The following is a 23,441-nucleotide window of genomic DNA, read 5'->3' as shown; positions in this document are numbered from 1 at the left end:
CGTGTAATTCTTATTTTTTTAATTCATGTTCAGAGACCCTTGTAATATTTCTTGTGCCCAAGTTTTATTATTTTATGTTTTCAACAAAATATTTGAATTAATAAATTCGTTGGTTGTTTTATGCAATTGACATCATATTATTTTGCCTTCAGTACTGCCTGCAAGTTTAGTCACTCATTTTTGAAAATTTAACCAATGATTCTCTGCTTCTTTTATACATCAACTTTAATTCACAATGATTCACTGGCATATCTGGTTGAACAGAGATGAAAGAGGTGGGAATGCTCATAAACTCCCAAATAATGTACATGAGGGATTTTCTCTGCTTGACCTTTAATAGATAAAAGTTTTGGACAAATAATATCTGTGTTTTCCTTTATCACTCTCTCTCATTACTTCCTTTTTGCACTGCCCTCTTTTAATTCTATTTGCCTGAGGATTCCTAGTAGCCACAGGACTCTTCTCAAAAACTGGATTTTCATGTCTCCCAAAATAAATCGATTACTTTCAGCATGTTAAATGTGTCCTGCCACTGCTTCCTGGTCCTTATTGTTATTGATGTGAAGTCTGCTATTAATCTTATTGGGAGTCCATTGTAACACAATGAATAAACAATTTTCTCTTGATTTCCCAGAGTTTCTCTTTATATTTGGCTCTCAACATTTTGATGTGTTAGGTGTGGTTCTCTCTGAGTTCACTGAGTTTCTTGGAAGTGTAGATTAGTGTTTCTAATAACCTTGGGAAGTTTTTAGCCATTATTACTTTATTCTGCTCCTTTCGTCTCATATTTTCCTTATGAATTTCTTGGTGTTATTGATGGTGTGCCATATTTCTGAGATTCTGTTTATTTTTTCTTTTTTTTAATTTTTATTGTTGGTTGTTCAAAACATTACATAGTTCTTGATATATCATATTTCACACTTTGATTCAAGTGGGTTATGAACTCCCATTTTTACCCTGTATACAGGTTGCAGAATCACATCGGTTACACATCCATTGATTTACATATTGCCATACTAGTATCTGTTGTATTCTGTTGCCTTTCCTATCCTCTACTATCCTCCCTTCCCCCCGTTTATTTTTTCTTTACTCTTTTTTTTCTATTATTTGGTTTGCTTAATCTCCACTCATATATTATCAAGTAGGTTGATTCTTTCTTCTACCATTGCAAATCATTGCTAAGCCCTTCTAGTTAGTGATTGTTTAATTTCACTTATCATACTTTTTAACTTCAGAATTTTCATTTTTAAAAATGTCTTTTATTAATATTCTCTTTGATAAAATAGTCTATAAGCATGATTTTTCTTATTTCTTTTAACATATGTATACTGGCTACTTTCATGTCTTTGTCTAAGTCCATCATCTGGGCCCTGTAAAAGTAGTGTCTAGTGCCTGTTTTTTTTTTTCTCTCTCTGTGTATGGATCACATTTTCCTGGGATGGGAGTGTGTGTGTGTGTATTTTTTGCATGCGTCATAATTTTTTTGTTGAAAATGGCACATTAAGATAACACAACATCTCTGGATACTGATTCCTTCTTGTGGAAGAAGTTTATTGAAGTTGTTTGATAATTTGTTTGGTGACTTGACTGAACTAATTCTTTGAAGTCTATTTTCTTCACAGTGTGTATATCCTCTGATGTTCACTAGTCAGATTTTCTTTTTCTTCTATGTCTTTATTAGCTTGGTTTCCTAGGAGTCCCATCCTGCACCATGTTTACCTAAGCCTTTATTAATCCAATTTCTGCGTAAGCTGCCCTGGGCAGTTGGATGTGTGTGTGTGGTTTCCATAGTTAGGAAAATCTATGGTTTGTGCTGAGTTCATCCAGGTTCTAGTAGCTCAAGAGGTTCTCTCTTTGGTTTCTCCTAAGAAAGTGTAGTGTGGACTTACAGTCTTAAAGACCATGAAAGATAAATGTGATTTTATTTTTAAGCTTGACTTCCCAGGGGTTACCCCTGAGCTAAAGTAACTTAATGCTTATTTGGTCAAAGGCTGTGCTTATACCTCTTGAGTCGGTAAGACTTTTTCATTTTTTCTGATGGGTCTGTACTTGACTTAAGGCATTTTTTTTTCAAGTCTCCTCTATATTCCACTCTGATTATTCCTGATTAAAAATAAAAGTGATGTGTGCCTGTGTCATGTGCTTATTAGTCTTTTGGGCCCCTAGAGGTGAGTGTGACCTCAGAAACACTCTTTGGATGTCTTGCACATTCTGTTAAATTATGGTTGTTTCACAATTTCACTTTTTGCTACTAATATGCAGCTAGCTAATTGCTTGCCACCACAATCTCCATTGTTTTTGATAATGCCCCTAGGCATGATCTTCCCCTCTTTGCATTCTAAATAAAATCAGTCCCCTCAGGCAGTAGTGAGCTCTCCATCTTTAGGGCCAGTCTCTCATCCTTGACAGAACCTCTATCACTAAACCATTTGAAAATAGGAATAGTAGTCTGCTTCTCCTAGGAACAACCCTTTAATATGAAGACAGTGGGAGGAGAAAGATGGAGTCCTTTCAGCAGCACCTGCTAGGAATTACTCTTCTGCTTTGCATGGTTGAGGTTAGGGGCCAATAAGGGACATTGGCAGCTTCAAATGAAGCTGGAAAAGGATATTTCACCTTCAGATGAAACCATAGCCCTTACACTAGGAGTTGGGAGGGCAGGAGTCCCTCTGTACTTGGCCATATCTACCCACAGTGGAGCTTCCTTTACACACAACTGGGGAAAAGGCTAGGAGCAAGTCACAGCCCCCATGGGACTTCATTCTTATCAAGATTTAGTATGTTTTATTGAAGAGAAGTTTCTCCATTTTCTGTGGGCTTTTAGGAAGTTTTCTAGGGACTTGAAATTTTTTTTTAGTTTATTTTCAATAAACCTTACCAGTTAAATAAATGGTGGCGGTGCCAGAGGGGGTGTCTACTGATTTCACTGCCACTCTGGAAGGTCCCTCTTTTTTCCTTTATTTCCAAAACTTTTCTCTAAGTGAAGTGACATTTAGCTCACCTGGAGGACTAATCTTTCTTTGTCATTGAATATGGTCGTGACCTTCTATATCTTTGTGTTCCTTGTATATAGTACTAGGAATGCTGCTTAATTGTAAACTATCAATAAGTGTATGTGAATGAATGAGTAGATGAATAAACAGGTTGGTACCATATTTTCCAAGTCATGTGTTAAGTTTTTACCCAAAGGGATTGATACAAACAGCATAGGGGTTTTTGTGGCTATGGGGATGATAGGTCTAGATTCTGCTGAACCAGCCCAGTCATAGCTAGCCAGAAATGTCAAAAACAAAGGGAATGTGAAGAACTGCTACATGGTACATGAGTAAGAGAAGACAGCCCAGTAGCAGAAAAAACAATAGTAGCAATAAAAAAAAAAAAGATACATGATGTGCAAAGGCATCTGTAGAAAAGGAATCACAGGGGGTTAGTTAACATGAAAAGTTGTTGAACCTGTCAAGAGTATGACATTCATAATATGATTCAATATAACCCATATTTGCAAAAACAAGACTAACATAACAAAGTATTGGGGAAAATATGGAGAACAGGAAATTTCCTGCCCATGGTGCCATAAATTGGTAGAACTACTTTGGAGAGTGATGTTACAATATCTAAATAAGTCAAAGATACTATACATAGAACTTACGTCAGTAATTTTACTTCAAGGCACAAATTCTGGGGGATATTCTCACTTGTGCAGCGGGAAACACGGAGGCATGCTTGTTGCTGAATGTTTTTGAAAAACATAAAATACCCCTAATATATATCAGTGATGAAATGGAGAAACAAATTTTGATGTATTCTTTTAACGGATAAATATAGTAGTTAAAATATATGACCTACTTCTACTTACAGCACAATTATAAGTTAGATATGTAATAAGTTACTGGAAGGCATGTACAGTATAACATATCATTTAACAAACAGATAATAAATCCTTGTTTATCCTGGATACTATAGCACAAGTATTAGCAGATTGTGGCCTGAGGGCCAAATCTGATCCATGGGCTGTTTTCAAGAGCCACAAAAAAGAATGATATTTACATTTTTAAAGTATTATAAAAACAACAACAACAAAATAACATGTGACACAGACTGTATCTGACCCTCAAATCCTAAATGTTTCTGTTTGTCCCTTTACTAAACAAGTTTGCAGGTCCCTACTGTACAGGTGGGCTTGTGCCCACAGCTACATGACCTCAGTCTGGGCTTGGTGGACAGCTCCATTTGTCCCACCTCCAGCCTTTCTTCTCCAGGAGTTTGTCCTGTGCCTTGGAACTTAAGCTATTCTTGGGTGCACCCTGAAATGTCAGGAGTTAAAAAACCTCAAAGCAATCTTCAGCCAGAGGCAACATGAATCAGCTGATGAAGATTGCCATAACTTCCTGTTCATCCAAAAGCCCATGCTGAGGTGTGTCCATGTGGTGCTTTACAGGGACCCCAGCAACACTGAGCCACACGGCCTAAAGTGGTGGTAACCAGCTACAGAACACACCCTACCTTGGCCTTACCTGTCCTGCCCTGTACCTTTTCTCTGCTTGCTCACACCTCAGTCCCAATAATCTGCTCTCTTCATATGTGTCCCAAGTTCTGCTTTGGAGAACACCAGAATAAGGCAGATATGTGGGCAGGAAAAGAACAAGATTGCCTATGGGAAGAAGAGTGGTTATCCCAGAGCAGACAGGCAGAATAAAAGGGGCTTTAGTTGAATTTATTACCTGCTATTTCTTTATTTGAAAATATCTGTAACTAATATGGCAAATGGTTAGCTTTTTAAAACTTAATTTGGTTTTTCTTCAAGAACCTGATGGTAATTTTGCTTAAGCTCTGGTTTCTACCTTGGCATGGTTATCATATCTTGAACAAAATTAATTTAAGAATCAAAGAAAGTTGGCTGTATTTAACTGGTAGAGGAGACAATGAACCATATAGTAATTAAATTGAAAGGGGCTTTCCTCCATTTTCATGTGCACTTCATAGTATCGCTTTCTCTTCCAGTAGTAGTAAGGTATCTAAAACTTTCTGCTCTATTGAAGAGATTCCTCTGAGATTTAAACAAGTAGAACAGGCTCTGTCTAAGTTGGGAAATATTACGTAAGAGTGGATGGTAATTCACTCGAGAGAAACACAGTTTGCAGAAAACTATAAAATAGCTTATTGGGAAAATTTCTCTTAGGTTCCAGAAAATTAAATCCCAGTAGGAGATTTTATATGCTATATAAGGAGGAGAACCAAAACCAAAAGGAAAAAAAATAGGAAAACAAAAGAAACTAAAACAAAAGGACAACAATTTTAAAAATGTGTTTCCTGAGGTTGCTTAGAGAACAGGATGTTTTTATTAGCAAATTTGGGGCTTGAGGTATGCAGGGCTTCTTACAGAGAGAAGCCATATGTTCTTTTGTGCATGCCAGCCTTGTGACAGTCACGACTCTGTGGTCCTGCAAATGAAAGCAAAATGCGGCAGAGCCCTTATGACAGGAATGGGAGCTACTCTCAACACAGCACCCTTCTGTGATGTTGGGCTCTCATTTGGCCAAGTGGCTTTGCACTAAATATATCTCAGATGAAGCATTTACATCATAAATCCTGCTATGTTTCTTCCTGCTATGGTCTGAATGTATGCCCCCCAAAGCTCTAACTCCAGTGCATATTTGGAGATGTGGTCTTTGGTAGGTAATTAGAATTAGATGACATATTGAGAATTGGTTCTTATGATAGAATTAGTAACCTTAGAAGAAGGTAGAGCATTCTCCACACAAGCATGAAGGAAAGGTCACGTGAGAGGGTGGAGTGAACAGGCAGCTCTCTGCAATAAAAGAGTCCTCACAGAGACCCAATGTGCCAGCACCTTGATCTTGGACTTCCAGCCTCCAGAATTTTGAGAAAATACATTCTCATTATTTAAGTCACCCAGACTATGATATTTTGTTTTGACAGACTGAAGTAATATACTGCCTCATTGCTCTTAGGATAAAGGGCTTTATTTAGTCTGAAAGAACTTGCACGATCTGGCTCCTGTCAGCATCTCCAGCAGCATCTTGATGACTTTCTCCCTCCCTTCTCTGAGCATCTTGTGTGCAGGCTTCTTAGAGGAACTATGCTCCCCTGATAGTCCCTAGGGTCTCTGCACATATTCCTCGCAGTGTCTTCAGTGCCTGACACATAAAAGGCATCCAGTAAACACTTCAAATGAGTAAATGGCAGAGATGAGAAGGTAGCTGCATTTTAATATGATGGTGGTTGAGGAGATGGTGTGATGGGGGAGCAAGTGTTAAAAAAAAGTCAACACATCTTCATGTATATCCACAAGGCACTAACTTAAAAAATATAAATAGAAGAAAGATAAGTGGGGTAGAGGGAAGGGAATGGAGGTGAGAAGGAAAGAGGAAGGACTTACCAAGGGGGGAAAAAGGCAACACATTGCTTTGTCTGACTGTTAAGCGATTTCTGCTCTTACCCTGATTTTTCTGCCTTGTTTTCATCATATGCTTATCAAGAGTCATGCCTACATATTTCCTTTTTAAAAGAACCTGTTTAAGGGACTGGGGTTGTGGCTCAATGGTACAGCACTCACCTAGCACGTGCATGGTGCTGGGTTTGATCCTCAGCACCACATATAATAAATAAAATAAAGATATTGTGTCCAACTACAACTAAAATAATAATTTAAAATAAGAATCTATTTAAGAAAATACTGTTGGAGTATGTGAAGAGAATTGCTACTAATTACCCTGTTTTCTGTAACCACCTCTTGTCCTCCTGCTTTGCCACTGGGAGATGGGTGTTTGGTGGGGAAGAGAAATACTTTAATGCAGGGATTATTCAGGGAGTGACTTCTAAGGGGTTTGAGTAGAAAAAGGAAGTGGAAGAAAATCTGATGCAGAGTTTGGCGTCCTATTGCACTGCCTTCTTGTCTGCTCCTACACTGCAGACCATGTACCAGAGGTCCACTGGATTCTGGGAAACAGAGAACAAGATCAAATCACTGCCTTCTAGCTGTTGTGTAGTACACACCTGTAATCCCAGCAACTTGGGAGGCTGAGGTAGGAGGATCACAAGTTCAAGGCCAGCCTCAGTAACCTACTTGAGGCCCTAAGCAACTTAGTGAGACCCTAACTCAAAATAAAAATAAAAAGAGCTGGGGATGTGGCTCAATGGTAAAGTGTTCCTGGATTAAATATCCGGTACAAAAAAAACCACAAAAACCAGTCACTGCCTTCAAGAAACTCCAGAAAGACATTCAAACAAATCATGATGATAAATACAGTCTAACAAATACTGTGAGCCTACCACAGTTAGGCTCAGAGGCTGTGGAAGCACAGAGAGGTTTGGAAATCTTCAAGGCAGGATAGGGTGATATAGTAACAATAATAGTGTGTAGACAAAGGGAGGGGGCTTTAGAGTTATTATTATTGAAGGACAGTAAAACCGAACTGATATTAATTCTTATCAAAATGTTTGCCAACAATTTTTAGCAACATAAACAGTATGGAACAGTTTAAAACATTTAAAGAAATTTTGCACAATAAATTTGCATATTGATTATAGTCAACCCAGATAGTTAATCTTTTTCTAGGAAGGAGATAGATATTTATTGGGTGTGGAATCAGGGCCCAACTTTTAGTGCTAACAAAGTCCCTGGTACATTAATTTGTGTTCTGTTTTATTGATTTCATCAATCAAAAATTATTTGTTGTCTTTTTTTAAAAAAATATTATTTGCTCCCAAATAACCTTGATGTGAAACCCCTAAATATCATAGCATTCTCTTTTCAAACCCTGCATCATTTTTTCTTTTTTCCTCCCTCTCCTAATTTCCTACCTTTGTTGAAATCCAAGTAATATCGCAGAAGGTAGAAATTGTATCATCATTCTTCAATGAGAAAGAACCAGCTGGATAGGGATGTGGGTATACAGAGAGGAGAGAGTTCCATGTCACAGAATTAGCTCATGCAGTTGTGGGCATTAACCAGTCTAAATTTGTAGGGCACACCAGCGGGCGCAGGAACACAGGCAGGAGTGGATGTGACAGTTTTGAGGCAGATACTTTTTTCTCCCTCGGAGTAACCTCAGGTTTTTTCTTAAAGCTTTTCCTTCGATTGGATGAGACTCACCCTCATTATTAAGGATAATCTCTTTTACTTAAACTCAACTGATTGTGGATTTTAACCATAGCTATAAAACATCTCCACAGCAACACCTGCTTAGTGTTTGATTGAATAAGTGGGTACTGTCACCTACCGACTGTCACAGAAATAGGCATCCAATTTTAGTTGTAAGGTGTTTTAGAACTTTTTTTTTTTTTTTTCTTTTCCAGTGCTACCATATCTGGTCCCATTTCATGGTTGAGGAAAAAGGCCCAGGGATGTTTATAGATTGTTCTACAAAACTGGCTAGTAGAAAAGGGCTTCCTAGGAAGTTTCTCTTAACAATGAAAGCCCAGATCATCTCCTTCTTTGCTTTATCAACTCACTTATCAAGCAATAGGCTCTAGACCATTTGTTAACTAGATCTGAAATCTCAATTTAATTATAAGCACCCTTTTTATCTTCAGGAATTCTGGGTTTGTTTGTTTTTTTTTTTGTTTGTTTGTTTGTTTTTGTTTTTTAAATTCAAGGGAGTTTGTGACAACTTTCAATAGAAATTTTTAAAAACTAGTACATGATATAATTTCTGCCTCGAGTCTTGGAGTACATTTTTAACAGATATTTTAACCGGTAGTATCTTATTGCAGTGGACTATGAAAATGAAAAAAAAATTCTTCCTACTTCCCGAGAGGAGAAACATTACAGAAATATCATCTGCTCTAGTTAGTTCCCCTTTCCAATTACCCTTTATCTGATGAGGAACCAAAAGTCTGAATATTGTACACACTCAAAACTTTTTCTACAAAACAAAAACAATAAGATCACTTGCAAATGATAGTACTTATATGGTATCACTCCAGTGGGGTACCAAGAACTCTGAATGATACCTATAAAATAAAATTTACCAACTTCCTTTGAGGGGTATCTGTAAATAATTAGCTCTATGGTTGTTGGGAAATTTCACTTTGGGGAGGTGGGGATTAGAAGGTTATTGCCTTTAACCCCATTGAGCCACACAAAGAACAATTAGAGTTACTTACAAATTGATTTCTGCATTTTCTGTATGGTATTTGACAAGGAACAAGGTAGGGTGTAAACTGGGAAATAGGTCAAGCACTTAGCTTGCTTGAACTCATTTTAAACTTTTTAGCTATAGATATTGGAAGATAACCAATCTTTATCCTGTTCAGTTTGGGGGCAGAAAATCACTGGTTTTCATGTCAGAGAAACTTTTCTAATTTTCTTCAGTGTATAACTACTGCTTGGTACTGGGAAATGGTCAGAATTAGTTCAATTTAGAAAGACAAAAATGCCTTTGCTCATTTTCTAAGAAAATCTTTAAATTTCTGGATATGAAAAAATAATTTTTTTGAAATCCATTTTCAAAACATCCTGGCATTTAAGCATTCCAATATAATGACAGCTGAGAAACACTAGTGTGAAATTCGTCTCTCATCAACTGAGGCCCCCTTCTCTTTCATATGTGGAGTACCACCATCTGGAAAATTGAGATCTATATGTAGTTAGCCCAAATGAATGTGGAATGGTTACAATGAAGACAGACAGTTTTTAGGCTTGACTATAAATAAAATATCATATGTCATAGTTTATTGAATTTTCTAATTTTTTGCTTATTTATGATAAAGAGATACTATATTTAGAGAGGAGGTTACACACTTAGAAAGGAGAAACAGAACCAATGCTAACTCATAATTAAACACATTCCTTTAATTTACATGCAATTTTTATCTTAGAATACTTTATTGATTATTGTTTTTTTCTGCTGTGCATTGTAATCACTGTTAGATACTTTGATGTCAGACATTTTCAAAACACATGCAATGTCATTCCTGCTTTAGCATTTTATAATTCAGCTAAGTAAAATTCTTCAGCAATTTTGCTCCTGAAGTATTTAGTTCAAGGTAGTCTGATAGATGATGAGTCTCATTAAGAGTGCATAGGAAGTTTGATAACTTCTAGGTGGGCTGGGCACTTACAGATGATGGAAAAGGTGATATCTAGACATGTAAGACAATTGGTAGGATTCAAAGCATACAAAAAGGAAATAGGTCCAAGTATAAAGTGGTGGAAATAAATACAGTGCATTTGGTAGATGGTAAGGAAACCTGGATTTGTATGATGAACTGTGTGAGATAAAACTGAGCAGAAACAGGGAAGTTCAGAGGTAAATAACTTTACAGATTTGGGAGTGTGGGAGTGAATTTGGTAAAGTCTATTGAATTTCACTGATGATGTCATTTTCAAGGAGATCTTTAGTTGGAGATACTACAGTTGGTTCTTAAAAGGGTTTAGTAAACATAATACAATGCTGAGGAGAATCAGAGCTGCAGCTAGAGTACAGTGTCTTCTGCCTGGAGGTGACAGATTACTCGGGGGTGGATGAGTCATTGCTGGAAAGCAGTGCAGCATCCTTTAGGCGGGGAACAGTGGTCACTTATTTAAGATGTATCTTGATGTTGGCTTTCTTTGACATTTTTCTTACTTGGTATATAGAGGAAAAATAGCATGAGGCAACAACTATTGCAGACTTGAAATGAAGACTGTTGATGGTCAGCTGATTGTATTATTCATTTTCTCTTTTGAAAGACTATCCCAGCTATGGCACCTTTCAGTCACCATAATGGCAATATTCACAAAACTAATTGCTGTTCGGTTTCATAATTCTTTTCTGAGTACCTCTTGTGAGGGATACAACAATGAAGAATAAGATTTTAGGTTTGGTTGGAAGATAGTGTAAGGGAAATGTAATGGCAGATAAAAACCTCAAGCTTTTAATGTTGTATTAAAGATGCCATTGAACATCTTGAATCCTCAATTTTGGAGGTATTTTAGGTGGTACAGGAGGATTTGTAGATGGTTCTGAGAGACATAGGGTTAATTTCTACTGTTTTGGTTATCCAAATGCTTTGCCTGAAGTTTGTTCAAATAGGTGATCTATTTATCAAATGGCAAGCACTTAAGAACTACTAGATGATTCACAATATATTCAGTACTGTGGAATCCTAGGTTTAGAAACCATCTCACTGGAAAATAATAGAACAAAATAAATAGTATCAGGTAAGAAAAAGAAAACTGTGGTCCTCCATATGGATTCAGGAACCCTGTATTCCTCACATGGATTTTTATGCATAAAACAAAAGAAAGTTTTGAAATGTATTAAAATAAAAGGAGGACAAGATCTTTGCCATACTCCTAAGGAATGAGTCAGTTGTTATTTAGCTCAATGTTTTATTCAGTGCCTTGATATATTTAGATCCTTTGTGACTTGGAAAAATAGCCCAGATAATAAAGTAGATATAATTTTGAGTAATACCGTTTTCCCCTTAGGAACATAATTAGATAAGGATTTTTGTATCAACCAACCAGTCATGCCAGATCAGTATCTAACTGCTAGCATCGTTCCACCTTGTTTAGTGAACTGTTTCTCTCAGAGCAAATGGCAGCTTTTGTAGAGAAGAGAAATGATGTTATATTCTCATTCTCACTGTTGTTCTCCCTTTTCTTTCTCTCTTCCTCTCTTCCCACACAGTTTTTGTTTGTTTGTTTGTAAATTTTTTGTGCATGCATTTGTAAGCTAAAGCCTTAAAGCCTGTGGACTGATGAGTTTGCCTCAGTGTGTTTCCAGTTGTCAGTTCTAACCTAATGACCACTGTGATCCCAGTTTCTCATTTGATACAGTGAGCCAGCTACTGTGGTGCTGAGTTTGTGATGGATGCAGAAAGGAGGGAATTAAAATTATTCTCCATAGAGCACTATGGTACTGAAACTATGACATAGACCCTTGGGATTTGGATGAGGGCCATGTTTCATTCCCTAGGACTGGTCAAAATGTGATTATACCAAGATTACCAGGATTCTCTAATATTTCTATACATGGTGGCATTTCTCAGCTGGCTGACTTTTTGTGTACATTTTGCAAATAAAGTTAAATGTCTGATCCACAAGTCATGTGAGGTGTCTAACTGTAATAATTCTCATTGACGAAAGTAGAACTTTAGGATATACTGAGTTTCCTGATCATGGAGACAGTTCTATAAAATGGAGATGACAATTGAAATTGTGTAGCAAATATTTATTTATTGTGAAAGTTCAACAAGATTTGATTTTCACAGCCCAAATTTAATAGTAAACCATGTACTTCAAGAACAAGATGAAAACTCAAATTGACTTCCATGCATATATGAATTTGTTGGGATGAACCCAACTATTATTCATAACTATAAAGCTCTAATAAAAAAAGAATAAGATGAAGAATAATGTGAATTGAAACTGTTTTCATTGAGCAGACACGAGAGAGGAAATTAGTGTGGCACAGTAAAAATTTGATCATAGGGAAATTTTGGTTTTAATAACCTTTAAGGCCTCTCTCTTCTATTCCTAACTTTCTATAACTTGAACATGAACTTGTAGATCAAGTCCTGGCACTTGGAATTCCACTGGCAGATTCTAAACTGGATTCTAGTTCAGAACCTCTTCCATCTCTCCCTTCCATTTTATGTTTGGCAAAGATCCTTTAGGATGCAGGTAAAAAAACAAAACAAAACAAAACAAAAAAACTAGCTGCTGAGCCAGATCCCATTAGTAAGATCAATGCCAGACAAATCCTGGATCTGTGAAGACTGCTTAAAGAATTGGTAATCAGCTTATTCAGGGCACAGGGGAAGAGGCTGATGTTGAATACAGGAAGTTAAGGCAGGAATCTGTATCTGCTCATCTGGTGTTCTGATTGAACAACAGGCAGAGAAGGACAGCACCAAGGATAGCTCTTCAATGCTGTGATGTGAATCTGAAAAATCCTGCGAGTTGATGTGGAAAAACTAAGGTTCAGGTCCTGGTTCCACCTCTGCCTGGCTAAAATTGTCTATAACTGGCAAGTAATTTAATTTATGCAATCCTCAGTTTGCATAAGTTTGTTCTACATAGTTCTTGGGAAACAAGTTAAATGGTAAATTACAAATGAAAGTATATGTTAGTGATACAAATTAAAGATATTAATATTGTTTTCATTAACCTTTCAGTTTGAACCATAGACCTTTACCTAATAACCTGGATTGTATTGTGTTGGAGAAGAAGCTAACACTTTTTTTTTCTAATTGGAACATTTTATTCATAGTTTATTTTATTTTTTTTTTAATTTTTTTATTATTAGTTGTTCAAAGCATTACAAAGCTCTTGACATATCATATTTCATAAAATTGATTCAAATGGGTTATGAACTCCCATTTTTACCCTGTATACAGATTGCAGAATCACATGGGTTACACATCCACTGTTTTACATATTGCTATACTAGTGTCTGTTGTGTTCTGTTGCCTTTCCTATCCTCTACTATCCCCCCTCCCCTCCCCTCCCCTCCCATCTTCTCTCTCTACCCCATCTACTGTAATTCATTTCTCCCCCTTGTTTTTTTCCCTTTCCCCTCACTTCCTCTTATATGTAATTTTGTATAACAATGAGGGTCTCCTTCCATTTCCATGCAATTTTCCTTCTCTCTCCCTTTCCCTCCCACCTCTCCTCACTGTTTAATGTTAATCTTCTTCTCATGCTCTTCCTCCCTGCTCTGTTCTTAGTTGCTCTCCTTATATCAAAGAAGACATTTCGCATTTGTTTTTTAGGAATTGGCTAGCTTCACTTAGCATAATCTGCTCTAATGCCATCCATTTCCCTGCAAATTCCATGATTTTGTCTTTTTTTAGTGCAGAGTAATACTCCATTGTGTATAAATGCCACATTTTTTTTTTTATCCATTCATCTATTGAAGGGCATCTGGGTTGGTTCCACAGTCTAGCTATTGTGAATTGTGCTGCTATGAACATCGATGTAGCAGTATCCCTATAGTACGCTCTTTTAAGGTCTTTAGGGAATAGTCCGAGAATAGCACTTTTCCTTAAGTGTGAAATGACAGTTAAATAAACTGATAGAAAAACCAAAATACCACAAACAACTACAAACTTTATTGGTGAGAGAAGAGAACTAGAATTTGCTCTGTACATTGTGGGTTCAGATATAGGTTCTTTTGGTTATTATGCCACATAATTTTCATAACAACTCCATGTACATAGCAGAGTAGAGGAGTCAGTTCCCGTGCTCAGCCCCTGCACTTTATTCCTTCTGTTATTATTAGGGGTAGGGGAGGGGAAGGGGTGGCATCTGATATTCAGGGTGATAGAAATCCAAGTCTCAGCTTTCCCAAGAGTAGTTTATTCTGAAGGTTTTCCTATGGCAGAAAGAAGGTGAGAAGGGTAGAGAGAAAGTGAGGGTAAGAAAGACTCTTCCAGCTCCAACAATCATTTATCAGAGCTTTCTTGGCAGGAGCTGGAGCTTGATGTCAGAGGCCTCTTTAGAAAGAGATGAGCCGAGCTTACTAGGATAACCCAAGTTGCTGCTGACATCACTGTTCCTTAGTCACGGTGGGGATCCTCCACAGTGACTCTCAGCCCAACAGCCAGTGAAGGAAATTAAAAACATAATTGGTTATCAGTGTGAGATAGCTATGTAATATAGTGATGTCTTAGGGAAATACTTCTAACTACCTTTACAGTTAGGGTATTTTAAGGGAAAATGAAGTTCTGTGTAATTAGTATTCAACTTTCTTTCCTGTCTTCAGTGAAATCAGAGTATTTTTTAGTATCCTTAATTTGAATAATTATTTCAGAAAATATCAGCTTATTTTTTATGAACATGAATTTTACATGTGGAAATGATAATGTGGGTGTGTTAATTTATAAATATAAAATGTATGGTAATAGGAAGTGATTGGTTGCAAAGAAATACCTTTACTATATCTTTCCATATAGTTTGCCTTCTGTATGTGAGGATGTGTAGAGAGCTACAGGGAGCTGTGAAAGACTGGTATTCAAGTCCTTTTATCTGAAGATCAACTAGACTGATTTCTTTTTTTTTTTTTTTTTGCTTAATAGTTTGATAGATACTTGTGATTATCTGTTCAATAGCCCACTGAGGAATAAGTTGAAGGAGAGTCAATTTTCTACCTAGGTAGCATTTTAGAGCCATTATTGGAGGGAAATGACTATTATATGATACTGCTCCTTAGAACTTCCATAAGGAAAATGTTAGTGATTAGGTATATTTGTATGATGATTTTTGTAGCAGAAAGAGCACCAGCATTGAAATAGGAAGATGGAAGTTTAAAATCTTGCTTCAATACCCACAGAAGGTTGTTTTTAAACCCTCGGAACCACAGTTTCTTATTAGGAAAATGGGACTATCCACCTAATTCTGAAAATGATTGTGAGAGTGCATTAAATAGTGTTTTTTTATTTTTATTTTTTAATTTTTGAACCTTTGATGACAAAATGATGTTTCTGAAAGTGCTTAAATACATCTTTGTAAAAGAAACTATAATAATTTTCTTGTGTTTTTCCCCCCTGCAGAAAGTAAGTGAGAAGGTTGGAGGAGCTGAAGGAACCAAGCTAGATGATGACTTCAAAGAGATGGAGAGGGTAAGTCCCCACCACCATGAGTTTCCTTTGCCATAAGTTTTCCACCTTAAGAGGGCCAGGGGGAGCTCTCTCTACTGGTATTTGAGAACACATTTCATTGTTTTAAAAGATATTGTCCTTTGAAGTATATTCCAAAATAGGAGATTTAAAGTATCCTGTCATCCCTCAGTGCTATCCTCAGTGAAAGTGGAGTGTCATAATGCTCTACACCTATTAGGTCCTATCATCTCTTTTCTACATAGGATTATGTGGAGCTGATGGTTGAATGAGGGTAAGGTGGGAAGAAAAGTGGAGAAGGTGGAGAAAGATGTCCCAGATGTTTCTGGTAGAGGCTGAAGGCTGAGTCACTTTCTGACTGTAGAGGACTTTCTAACAGGATGGTGCCTTCCAGATCCAGCAGGGTAGTATGGAGAGAATGCAGTTTTGGAGCATATCTGCCTTGGCTCCAACTCCATTTCCACCACTTGTTGCAAAGTACATTTATTGCTCAGAGCATATATATATATATATATATATATATATATATATATATATATAAAATATGAGAATACTTATACCCATTTGGAAAATTTTTATTAAGGATTAAGACTAATATAATTAATTTAGGGTTCTGCCTAAAAGATTACAGATTCTCAGTAAGTGAAGGTAGAGGAAATGAATAAAATGTCTCATTTCATTTTTCCTGGGATATAAGCCATATTTTCTCTTTCACTTTAAGGCTGTTCTTAGCAAGTGGTATTTAGGCTGATGATGAAGAGTGTATATTTAATTGTGCAAAAAAATATCTTGGGTTTTCAATTATTGATGGTGATGGATCTGGGAGCACAAATCCTGTACTTGACAAACAAAGACTGTCCCAAGCCTGTATAATACCTGGAAATTACATTTACGTATTAAGAATTTTGTTTCTGTACATTATTATAAAAAAGCATTTTTTCTTTATATTCTGATTTGCCTATATCAGAAATATTTTAGGGGCCTGAGAGATAGATTTTTTTTTTTTCATTTTGTCCACACCATTTCCAGTGACTGTCTCAGTTTTGCTATTTTTGTCTGTAAGGTCTTTTTTTAATATTTAATTGATTTTATTTTTTAAATACATGACAGTGGAATGCATTACAATTCTTATTACACATATAGAGCACAATTTTTCATGTCTCTGTTTGTATATAAAGTATATTCACATCAATTCATGTCTCCATGTATGTACTTTGGATAATGATGTCCATCACATTCCACTATCAATGCTAACCCCCGGCCCCCTCCCTTCCCCTCCCACCCCTCTGCCCTATCTTTATTTTTGTCTATTTCTCCCATGCTCCCCCTCCTTACCCCTGTATGGGTCAGTCACCTTATATCAGAGAAAACATTCTACATTTTTTTTTTTGAATTGGTTAACTTCACTTAGCTTTATTTTCTCCAGCACCATCCATTTACCTGCAAATGCCATGATTTTATTCCTTTTTTTGCTGAATAATATTCCATTGTGTATATTTGCCACATTTTTTTAATCCATTCATATATCGAAGGGCATCTACGTTGGTTCTACAGTTAAGCTATTGTAAATTGTGCTGCTATGAACGTTGATTTGGCTGTGTGCCTGTAGTATGCTGTTTTTAAGTCCATTGGGTATAGACCAAGGAGTGGGATAGCTGGGTCAAATGGTGGCTCCATTCCCAGTTCTCCAAGGAATCTCCATACTGCTTTCCATATTGGCTATACTAATTTGCAGTTCAACTAGCAATGTATGAGTATTTCCCCACATCCTCACCAACACTTATTGTTTGTCTTCATAATAGCTGCCATTCTGACTTTAATGAGATGATATCTTAGAGTAATTTTGATTTGTATTTCTCTTATTGCTAGAAATGATGAACATTTTTTCATATATTTGTTGATTGATTGTATATCCTCTTCTGAGAAGTGTCTGTTCAGGTCCTTGGCCCATTTGTTGATTAGGTTATTTGTTTGTTTTTTTTTTTTTTTGGTGCTTAACTTTTTGAGTTCTTTATACCCCAGAGATTAGTGCTCTATCTGATGTATGAGGGGTAAAAATTTGCTCCCAAGATGTAGGCTCTCTGTTCACCTCACAGATTGTTTCTTTTGCTGAGAAGAAACTTTTTAGTTTGAGACCATCCCATTTATTGGTTCTTGATTTTAATTCTTGCACTATAGGAGTCTTATTAAGAAAGCTGGGGCCTAATCCCACATGATGGAGATTAGGGCCTATTTTTTCTTCTATTAGATGCAGAGACTCTGGTTTAATTCCTGTGTCCTTGATCCACTTTGAATTGAGTTTTGTGCATGGTGAGAATATGGGTTTAATTTCATTTTATTGTATATGGATTTCCAATTTTCCCAGCACCATTTGTTGAAGAGACTATCTTTTCTCCAATGCATGTTTTTGGTGCCTTTGTCTAATATAAGATAGTTGTAATTTTATGGGTTAGTCTGTGTGTTCTCTATTCTGTACCATTGGTCTACCAGTCTGTTTTGGTGCCAATACCATGCTGTTTTTGCTTTGTAGTATAGTTTAAGGTCTGGTATAGTGATGCCACCTGCTTCCTGCTAAGGATTGCTTTAGCTATTCTGGGTCTCTTATTTTTCCAGATGAATTTCATAATTGATTTTTCTATTTCTATGAGGAATGCCATTGGGATTTTAGTCAGAATTGCATTAAATCTGTATGGTGCTCTTGGTAGTATGGTCATTTTGATAATATTAATTCTGTCTATCCAAGAGCAAGGTACATCTTTCTATCTTCTTTGATTTCTTTCTTTAGGGTTCTGTAGTTTCCGTTGTATAAATGTTTCACCTCTTTGGTTAAGTTGATTTCACAATTATTTTATTTATTTGTTTGTTTATTTATTTATTTTTGAGGCTATTGTTAATGGGGTAGTTTTCCTCATTTTCCTTTCTGAGGATTTGTCACTGATATACAGAAATGCCTTTGATTTATGGGTGTTCTTTTTGCTACTTTGCTGAATTCATTCATTAGTTCTAGAAGTTTTCTGGTGGAGCTTTTTGGGTCTGCCAGGTATAGAATCATATCATCAGCAAATAGTACTAATTTAAATTCTTCTTTTCCTATACATATCCCTTTAATTTCTTTTGTCTCCCTAATTGCTCTGGCCACTGGTTCAAGGAGTGGTGAAAGAGAGCATCCCTTTCTTGTTCCAGTTTTTAGAGGGAATGCCTTCAATTTTTCTTTATTTAGGATGATGTTGGCCTGGGGTTTAGTGTAGATAGTCTTTGCGATGTCCCCAGTACTGATAAAACAAAAAACCTACTTAAGGTACTGAAACTTCAGCTGTTTGTAAAGTCTTTTTCAGTTTTTCTCCTGATAAGTTCATTGATGAACTCAACAAATATTTGCTTTATGCCTCCAGTGATCCAGGAATGTAGGGTACACACAGGATTCCTGAGTGTGTGAAATTCATAGTCTAGTGGAGAATGTCTTCTATATTTTGGATACATGTGACCAGTGTACAAGGCTAACAAAACCTGGTGCTGGAGAAGGTTGGCACAGGAGAAACCCACCCACACAGAGTGGGCAGGGAAGATCTTCCAGCTATTTACATCAAGGGGTGGAGGCTAAATAAGAGTTAGCAGAGCCTCGTGTGTTTCTAGTAAAGGAAATAAGATGTGAGTAGGTAACATGAGAAAACATTTGAGTTCCTAATATATAAATAATAAGTTGTTAATCAGCATGGACTAAAATGTTTGTGTTGGTCCCTTTTTTTCATCTTATTAATACCACCTATCTTCAGCCAAAGCTGTCAACCACTGATATTCATAGTTCTGGGAATAGTATTTTGCCCATTCTTCTACAGCATCTAATTCTCTAAACACTGACACACATTCCCAGAATGTCTTGACTCCTCCACTCCTAATAGTGGAGTTCTTACCCCTTCTAGGAACAGCCACAGGGCTGTGTTATGCCCAGCCTAGTTCTGTGGCCAGTCTTGCTTAGTCCTCCTTTTATCCTTTGATTCTCTTCCTGAGTACCACATGGCCAGGACTGTGCCATTATGACAGATTAGGCAGGGATTTAGGAGTTTGAAACTAAGTTCCAAGTGTTAGAAGTTGTTCTTGATTTCAGCATCTTGCAGGACTAAAGCAAATAAGTTAGGTAGCTCACTGTCTATGTGAAGACAAAATTTTTGTTTCTTCAGTGAGACTAAAAAGAACAGAGTAGAGTTTATCACCAAGCAATTCATTAGACTTTGGAGACTTATTTTGCTATGAAACCTATGTCAGTCTCACAAGCTAATTAAAATAAAAGGGAATCTGACAAGTATTTTATTTAGGCAAGTACAGATGTCCCTAGAGGATGAAAATGAAATGTAGGATTCATTTTTCTTATTAAGGAAGTTGGGGCCTAATCTGACATGATGGATTATATAAAGTTTCTGAAGGTTTTTATTTTTAAAATCTAGAGCTCCTGAAACAAAATAAACTTCTAATTATTTGAAGGACCTACTAATGATTTTGCATTTAGGGTTTTACCTAAGTAAATTCAGAGATTTAGATTTCAGTTAAGTGTCAAAATTATTTTATTTCATCTTATTTCATTCATCCTTTGTCTCATCTGTGACTCTTGCAAATTTTATACTCTACCCATAATTGATTTACTTAAGCTATAAGATTTGTGCTAATTGAAAAGTACTTGCTTTGGATTTAGAATCTCAAATCTTTTCTTTCCTGTTAATTTGTCTATTATAATATTTTAGCTCAGTGTTCCCAAACCTTCAGAAGAATTGTCTACCCACAATTGGTTTTCTGATCATCAAACAGTTGAGGTAGAGAGGTCTTTGTTCAGCTGTATTCTCAGATGTGCAATTAGACAACAAAATGAAATAAATTAGAGGTCTGCATTAGGCAGCGCTACTACTGGGAGAGAGAGGTAGATATTCCTAGAGGTTGTTTCTTTAATTGCTCCCCCACACTTTCCTGCTAAGATGCAGTCAGATCCCCTCATGTCTCCCAGCCTTCCAGCCTAACCCTCCCTGAGCTTATTTGGGGGAGCCTGTGGCTATGTTGCTCTGCAGGAACTCTTTCCATAATGATCTCTCTCCTCCTCTTAAGTACTTTGAATGAAATTGTTTCTGTTTTAGGCTTAAATGTTATCTGTTGCTTACAAGCTTCATTAAACACAGGCAAAATTCATTACTATGGTACAGACACTGGGTGGGTTTGTTCCTTAAAAAGCTATAGATTTTTTAAAATGAAACTTCTAGAATTTGAGGGCTCTCTGATTCCTTCTCAGATTTTATTAGTTACTGTAATGATTCTGTGTGTTTTTTGTTGTTGTTGTTGTGTTGTTATGTTCATTAATTCACTTGGAAAATCTGCAAATGATAATGTGTCAGGCATTATACTGGACACCAAGAGTACAGAGATAAATGAGGCCCAGTCACTGCTTGAAAGAGGCTTCCAATTTTGAAGGGAAAAAAAGATACATAAATTTGTAGCAAATAGGACATAGTTCTTAGTGCCATGGGGAAAATCTCTGTAGATCTAGGATAGATGCCTAACTCAATTGGATAGATCAGTGGAAGCTTCCTAGAGGAGAGACTACATGAATTTTTCTCTTGTCTCTGAAAGTATGGATAATGCAGAATTCCTAGCCAAGGGATTTAGTGTTATTTTTTGTAACTTGAAAAATATCCTTGGAAATTCTCTCTGTTTTTACTAGAAGAGGTTCTAGGGTTAGAAACATGTCTCTAGGCCTTTTAGTAAATAGAATTCTTCTTAAGGGGCAGCCTCAAGTTTTAATAAAAGCAGGATGTTGAGAAAGAACAAGAAGACTGTCCTTGCACGTGAGAGAGAGAAGGTGATGATTGCCGGTAGAGTGGGATGAGGGGAAAGGCTGATAGGACAGTGTCTTTGAGTTAGAGAGGTTGAACCCCAAGTGGGAAAACTGGGATTAATGGGTAGAAACCATGGGTAGACAGATTCTGGCCCAATATAGAAAGAACTTTTGGCTATCGGATGTGTTAAAAAAAAAAAAGACCCCAGAAATTACTGAATTCCCTGTCACTGTCCACATTGAAACAGGCTAAACCCACAGTTCCCAGCTGTCATGTGAAGAACGCTAATCATCTCTTGGGTTTCATAGCAAGTAATGAGTTTCCAACGAGATCTCTTTTTAATAATGTCACTCTTACTTAGATTCCAGAGATATCTCTCGAATAGGAGGCAAAGGAATAAAAGTGCAGCCAGCATGTTTAGAGTAGCACACACCACCATGCCAATTGTGTATCCTTCATGGAGTGGTGATGACAAAGATGTGTCTCGAGGGACTGAGATACTCAAACTGCTGGTATAAAGCTGTGAGAGGGATGGGAGTTCCACAGATGATGATCTTCAGTAGCATCTTTCTGCCTGGCCTAAAATCTCATGAAGACAAGCTTCCTTTTGACTACGTGTTTATAGTACATTTCCAGACTATTTATATTAAAGGCAGTGCTCAGGTAGATTAGCAAAATAATGGTAAGAATAATAATGGTCAATGTTAGAATAATCTCGACCTAATACTTTTTTTTCCTTTTTTTTTTCCACCATCCTTCTAGTAACCACACCTTTGCTAATATTATATTTTCAAAACACTACCAAACTTTCTGAATACATAGGATATCTTCCTTTAAGCAAGGCAGTTTGGGGACAGGCACAACTAATTCTTGGGTTGTAGGCAATGATTAAAGGCCTCACTGTTGGATCAGCCTGGATCTTCCTGCCAGCCTTTCCCAGGTGCTGTTTTCTTCATTTCTCTGTGACTTGCTTATTTAATTATTCTCATTCCATGGTTCTCAAGTAGGTGTGTATACGTTCCTAATAGTTGCATTTTCTTAACTTTGGTGATAGAAAACTTAAGAATTTGAAAAGATTTTAATGTTCCATGTGACATTTTAACTTCTTTCATGTAACCACCATTCATTACCCCATATCCAGGTGGGTGCTTAATTCACCTATTTATTATCGATTGCCAAACCCACCAACTACCTGTGCTCCATTTAAGACATCTAACATTCTGTTAAACTCTGCTTTGCTTCCCTGTGGCAACATCTGGTATGATTTGGCATAAGACAGTAGGAAATCATGTCTTCCAGTTCTTTTGTTGCTCCATAAAGAATGCCACATTGTTCATGTGTGCATCCTCTAAGTCAAGGAAGCATTGACTTATGTTTTCTCTAGGAAAGAAAGGTAATATTCAGGTGGCCCTGGACCAGTAACCCCACTCTGGTCAAGTTAGTGCCTTCAGGTATCTGGTATTTTCTCTCTGCAGACTGAGACAGCTGGTGAAATGATCAACTTCATGGATTCAGTGTGGCATACTTAGTGAAACCGGCACTGTAGATCAGGGATGAGCAAGTTGTTTTGGGCTTTTTGGGCCCGAGGGCCTCTGAGGTCTCTTTTGCAATTCCTCATCAGTGCTGTTGAAGCACAAAAGCAGTCATTAAGAGTGTTTAAATGAATGAGTGTGACTATATTCTCATAAAGCTTTATCTGAGGAGATTAAATGTGAATTTATAGAATTATGAGAAATATAGTAGTCTTATTTTAATTTCTTTTTCCATTTAAAAAATGTAAGAATAAGTAGTGACCAGCCTCATCTGATTCATTGACTACAGTTTGCCAAACCCTGACTTAGCATGAAGACAAAACTATTATAGTAAGTAAAGAAATTTGACAGCTATTTTTGTCCCTCTCTGAAGTTGTAAATTATGAGACTGGATAGTAGAGAAAGGACCTCCTAACTCTAAAATATTTGCAGTTGCTAAAATCTTGGCATTGAGAAAATTGAAGGAAAATACTTCAGTATGTCCATGATTTTACCTTCAGAAAAAAACCTTATTTCACCAAAG

General features: G+C 36.8%; 1 protein-coding gene across 1 annotated transcript in view; it reads left to right on the top strand.

Moving 5' to 3' along the window:
• The window catches only part of Sh3gl2 (SH3 domain containing GRB2 like 2, endophilin A1), a 217,873-nt gene that overhangs the window by 146,884 nt on the left and 47,548 nt on the right, over nucleotides 1–23,441 (top strand). The window contains exon 2 of the mRNA XM_076845946.2: nucleotides 15,505–15,573. Coding sequence (XP_076702061.1) covers nucleotides 15,505–15,573 — 69 coding nt within the window. The remainder of the gene's footprint in view (nucleotides 1–15,504; nucleotides 15,574–23,441) is intronic.

Source organism: Callospermophilus lateralis, chromosome 2 (assembly GCF_048772815.1).
Source record: "Callospermophilus lateralis isolate mCalLat2 chromosome 2, mCalLat2.hap1, whole genome shotgun sequence".
In the NCBI taxonomy this organism is placed as follows: domain Eukaryota; kingdom Metazoa; phylum Chordata; class Mammalia; order Rodentia; family Sciuridae; genus Callospermophilus; species Callospermophilus lateralis.
Note: the sequence above shows the minus strand (reverse complement) of the source record. Positions and strands in the feature narration are given on the sequence as shown.